The 5,084-nt window shown below is 32.8% G+C and overlaps 1 protein-coding gene across 2 annotated transcripts; it reads right to left on the reverse strand.

Moving 5' to 3' along the window:
• Positions 1–368: 368 nt before the first annotated feature.
• On the reverse strand, positions 369–4,789 carry LOC107942736 (replication protein A 32 kDa subunit B). Of its 2 annotated transcripts, none has more exons than XM_016876454.2 (10): positions 4,585–4,789; positions 4,140–4,244; positions 3,941–4,038; positions 3,789–3,830; positions 3,389–3,466; positions 2,197–2,275; positions 1,957–2,067; positions 1,793–1,878; positions 865–933; positions 369–771 (listed from the first exon to the last, which is right to left on the reverse strand). In XM_016876454.2, the coding sequence occupies exons 1-10, from the start codon at positions 4,687–4,689 to the stop codon at positions 693–695; spliced, it is 852 nt and encodes a 283-aa protein (XP_016731943.1). In that variant the 5' UTR covers positions 4,690–4,789; the 3' UTR covers positions 369–692. The 2 variants fall into 2 exon arrangements, with proteins under 2 accessions (XP_016731943.1, XP_016731944.1); XM_016876455.2 differs by having other exon boundaries at positions 1,793–1,845; positions 4,585–4,786.
• Between the last annotated feature and the right edge of the window lie 295 nt (positions 4,790–5,084).

A 5,084-nucleotide genomic window follows, 5' to 3' on the forward strand; every position in this document is an offset into this window, starting at 1 on the left:
AAAGGTAGGAACTTAATTGCTTTTTCTTAAACGCCTTTTTCTACCTATCATGCTTTGACTAACGTTATTTGTTTCAATCTCACAGATTCCACCATTGTTCTTTGCCAACAACCTTCATTTAAAGGAAAATTATGAGATTAAGAACATTGAATTTCCATTCCTTTTCTCCATGTAAATTTAATAAATATATATAACATCATTGATGTTAATTTCTCTAACCAGTTCATGATCTTAAACATAATACTAGGGAAAAGCCTAAATCTAATATATTATACAATGATGAAAATAACCAGAGATTGTAAAACTGATCTCTTACTGATTATTCAGTGTGTAAAATTGTAAAACCATTAGTTTATCTATAAAGCCACTAAATCAAAATCATCTATTTGTTTATCTATAAACTCAACAGACAGTATAATACATTGAGACACTGACCAAAATCGCAAAAGTATTAGTTCTTCTAATATGCATAAAAGGACCAGCATACATAGATAGACAGAGCGTTAAGACTATGAACTATCATCAGTTTTGCTCTACAGCTGAACCAAAGTAGAGCATTAAGACTACGAACTAACATCAGTTTTGCTCTAAAGCTGAAGCAAAAGTAGAGCAAGACTACAATGAACTAACATCAGTTTAGCTCCAAAGACTGACAGATTACTTTTTAAGTTTGTATATCAGATCAACATACCTCAGGCATCTGTAAATTTGTAGTGATCATCAGTGGTTGTGTAAACAAGGCCCTCAGATGCAAGAAAGTCCAAAGTTTTCCTGTCGAACCCCAAAATGCAGAGTTTGCTTATTCCTAATGGTTACAGTCAAATTAGTGTTTGCATAAATGACCAATCTGTGAAAGAGACACACCTGACTTTATCCACTGAAACATTTAGTTCTCGAGCCACGATATCAGAGCTTACCCCCATCTCGGATGCACTAAAACAAAAATGGAACTTAACAATGCTTGTCTAACATGTGAACAATATATATATAGATCAAATATTTTAATACTTCATTTCAAAGTTTGTTTTTTTTTTTAAAAGGTGATGAAATCTACTTGGAACTACTTTACCCTAAAATAAAATAAAATAAAACAAAACAAAGAAAAACTTGTTCAGAAGTTTCCAGGCTTAACAGTTTCACCATTATTGGTAAAGATACTTGTTCACTCATATTTGGAACATTTACTTACATCCATCATCTAACTTGTCACCACAATTCTAGATGATTAAGTATTGCTCATAACATTACTATAATGAATGGAGCAAACCAAGATCACAGGTCTCAAATAAAATTTATCAAAGCCGGTAACATTAGAATGGAAAATTAACAGATCAATTATTAAACAAGTTGATAATTTTAATCTAAACACAGTGAATCATCTATAAAGAGATATTTCTTTTCAATCAGTAACTGAACTACATTAGTCTTCACTGCCAATTTTATTAGCTTGTCAATTCATCAACTATGATGCATGCTTACTTAAATGCTGGAAAAAACTCTCTTTGACTTCATCGAGTACCCTTATCTAATAGGAGTCATTTGTCGTTCTATTAGGATATGCAAGCAAGATAAGTTACACTAGCTCACAAGATGATTGATTATCACTTTTTAACGAACAAAATGCAATAGGAGTATATACAAATCTGCATAATCTAGGTCATTAGACGTTCAATTTAATACAACTCATAATTCAGGAATGAGCTAGAAAAGGGAAAGCGATCATAGAAAATTCATCCAAATCAAACAGGCTCATCAAAACACTTCATCTAAGATGATGTCATATGCAACTCACAGGCATGCTGGCCGACGCAAGTATTGTAGGACCATTGAACTAATACCACGGATCTGTTCTTCATCAGTGTTATACTGGTTAGAAAACTGCAAAAACACAAAAGGAGACCAAGATCGTGTAAATCAAAGAACTTAGCAAGGAACACTACTACTCAGATTCTTCACCTGGTTTGTCGAGTTAGTTTGGTGGCTAAAACCCATTATATGGTTGCCAGAATTTGAATTTGCCACCTGGGGCTGAGCAGTCATACCGTCAGTTGCATTTGTCATCCGAGGCTGAGTGCCCATGCCACAATACAGGCAAAATTGAGGGGGGAAAAACATATAATTTCTAAATAAAAAAATAAACATTTACATTCAAATAAGTTGGAATGACATTTTGTAAACTACAGCATAAACCCTTACCCTCAACTTGGTGTTGTACAAATGAACATATATACACTCAAGGAAGTGGTGTGCAATCTCATTAAAATCAGTAATTGGTCTGAAAGCAACACCAAAGTTCAAAGTTAGAAGTACAACAGCCAAAATTTTGACAAGAACATAAAATGGCAAAAGCAGAATCAAATAACAAATAGGAAATTTCATTCTTTACGACCTATGGGACTATAACTAAATTTCAACACCTGTCATTCCATGAGCCTGATTTATTTTGGCATACTAATTGGAAGCATTGCCCCATCTTTTATAAGGGTTTAATACCAAAATAAACCTAATTTGTATAGATTTTCCAAAAAGAATGTCATAAAATTATTTCAAAAGACCATGAAATATCATGAAATCCATTAATCAATTCTACTCTAGAAGTGACAACAGCATGGTCTGAGAACAGCACGCTTAGACAAAGAACTACATTTAGACAAGAGCATTGAGTGATTTCATTAAACTGTTAAATCTATTTAATTTTATCATTCCAATCAAACAATGTCAAAATGCTTCATTGAATCCCGAAAATGTCTTGGCATAATTAACACTCAAGTTAAGACCACCTTATTTGTGGAACAATAAGTGAACTAAATAGGCTTTGATCCAACATCCTGTCGAGTATACCTAAAATGAAAGAGGAAACAAAATAAAACTAAACAAATTACAAGAGACTAAAAGGGAATATACAAATAAATTTTGCAGTTGAGATTATCTACAGGGCCTGGATCTCAGACCGCAACAGAAATCAAATACCCAATTGACCAGAAAACCTCCAACATTTCTAATACCTCAGCAATCTACTCATCCAACCCATTTATCCCTACCCTTAAAAGTTAGAGATCAACTTTAAACACAATAGTGGTTATTTATATCTTCATTCATCAAAGCACTGCCACAAGAGAAATTATAGATCTAACAAAAGTGTCCAGTTAATGGATTACAAGGAAATTTGTTTCACCTTTCAATAAACATACCAAACAAGATTATTTTTCAGCAAATATCACATATTAAATTCATATATCTGAAAGAACAGCAATGTAAAAGCTCCAAGAGACAAAGCACCTAGATATGTTGTCTCACAAGTAATTTTTTTATTCAAAATAAAAAACGTGAAAAGAAGAAACATTATGCAAGAATACATACATATATATGTCAAATTTTGAATTCATACCGAATTGAAAAGGTGTGTATGGACCTTCTACTTTGAATGCTTTTGAACTGGCCATAGACACGAACATACATTCCAACCCTATGATGGAAAGAATAGAAACACTTGAGTTTCAGGACAGGTAAAAACCCCCTGATTGCTTCCCAAATTATGGCATTTTGGGGAGTGGGGACTCCTAAATGCTAGCAGGGGGATACCGATTTGTAATCTGCACATAATATTTAATTTCCAAGATTCACTAGCTTTGCCCAAAATTAAACACCACAAAATTCCAATAGTCCACAGACATTGGCTTACAACACACAACTTTGTTGTATTCCCTGTATTCTTGAATAATGAAAATAATTAAACTAATGTCTCAAACTAGGTTACATAAACTTAAAATGCAATGAGGATAACTTACGAGATCACATCTACTTCAACTGAGTCTGCATGTTCATGAATCCTACACAATATTGAGAAAAAAAATAGCATAGAAACAAGTTATTAAACAAACAACACATTCTAAGGCTAAAATTAAACAGAATAACTAAAACAAAGAGACAGAAAATTGACCATTTGGTGCATTCAACCCATCCTGTGCCATCATCAACTCTAAAAGTACAATCTGAAACAGCATTGTCTATCTTGGATATGATTCCCACCAATACAATCTAAAAACAAAAAACCAAAACCTCAAATTTCAAACCCATTTTGGAAAAGATTCATTGCTAAAGCAAAAGCAAAAGAAGATTCCAATGAGATCAAAGCCTACATTATTGACATCAACACCGTCAATGGAAATACCAGACTCTCCAACTTTAGAGAGATCCTTCAACTGCTTTACTGTAACTGGAGTCAAACAACGCGCATCACTGTTCTGAAATTTTCAGAGAAAAAAACAAAAACCTTTAAATTCATGAGAACAACAACGAAAAATATCTAAATTACTCGTTATTACTTCAAGCAAAAAGGAAAAAATTCCTAGACTCAGTCTGGTTTGTGGTAAAAGCAGTTCAATGTAACTCAAAAGTAGACCTTAATAGAAAACGTCGGACCAGAAAACTCTAGACTCTACTTGTGTTCAATGTTCTGGGTTCACTCGTAATTTATTAACGCAATAAACAGAAAAACAAAATTGACTAACAAAAAAATAGAAAAGCAAGAAAACCTCGAAAAAATATAATAGCAAAAATATATGCTAAAAAGATGGGTTATACTTTGGAGGAATAGGATGGACGGTCGGGAGCGGTCTGAGTAGCCTGAGAAGGCATGAATCCGCCGCCGGCAAAGGCCGCGTTTCCATCGAACTCGTTCGCCTGCATCGTGCCTTTGTTCCCAAATTTGAATAGAATTTGGGGATTTCTCTTATACTTTTAAATTCACACACTTTTGGGTTCGCGGGTCTTTTTTGGTTCCAAAATTAAGCCTCTTTTTTCATAGGATAAAATAGTTTTGTAATTTTACTTTTTAGAATTTTAATTAATTGATTGAGAATTAACTCGATTGGAATGAATATTTGTGTGAATAGGAATTTGAGTACGATAAATAGTAATATTTTTTATTTATTGTTGGACTTTATTTTTGCATATATCTCAAAGCTAAACTCTAATCGTTAACATGATTAAATTTATTTTATTAAATTAAAATTTATTACAACATTGTTTTATTGGTTTTATGGTTACCAAGCAAATTTATTTTTATTATTTCAATATGTCGT

The sequence above is a fragment of the Gossypium hirsutum genome, chromosome A05 (assembly GCF_007990345.1).
Source record: "Gossypium hirsutum isolate 1008001.06 chromosome A05, Gossypium_hirsutum_v2.1, whole genome shotgun sequence".
NCBI classification, from domain to species: domain Eukaryota; kingdom Viridiplantae; phylum Streptophyta; class Magnoliopsida; order Malvales; family Malvaceae; genus Gossypium; species Gossypium hirsutum.

Bases quoted from the DNA above. Each gene is read 5' to 3' on its own strand.
- LOC107942736 (XM_016876454.2), bottom strand. From the start codon at position 4,689: ATGCAGGCGAACGAGTTCGATGGAAACGCGGCCTTTGCCGGCGGCGGA. The intron at 2,068-2,196 runs GTAAGGGTTTAT...ATGGGCACTCAG, and splicing joins TGTACAACACCAAGTTGAGG to CCTCGGATGACAAATGCAAC. The intron at 772-864 runs GTGTGTCTCTTT...GGGGTTCGACAG, and splicing joins GTTTCAGTGGATAAAGTCAG to GAAAACTTTGGACTTTCTTG.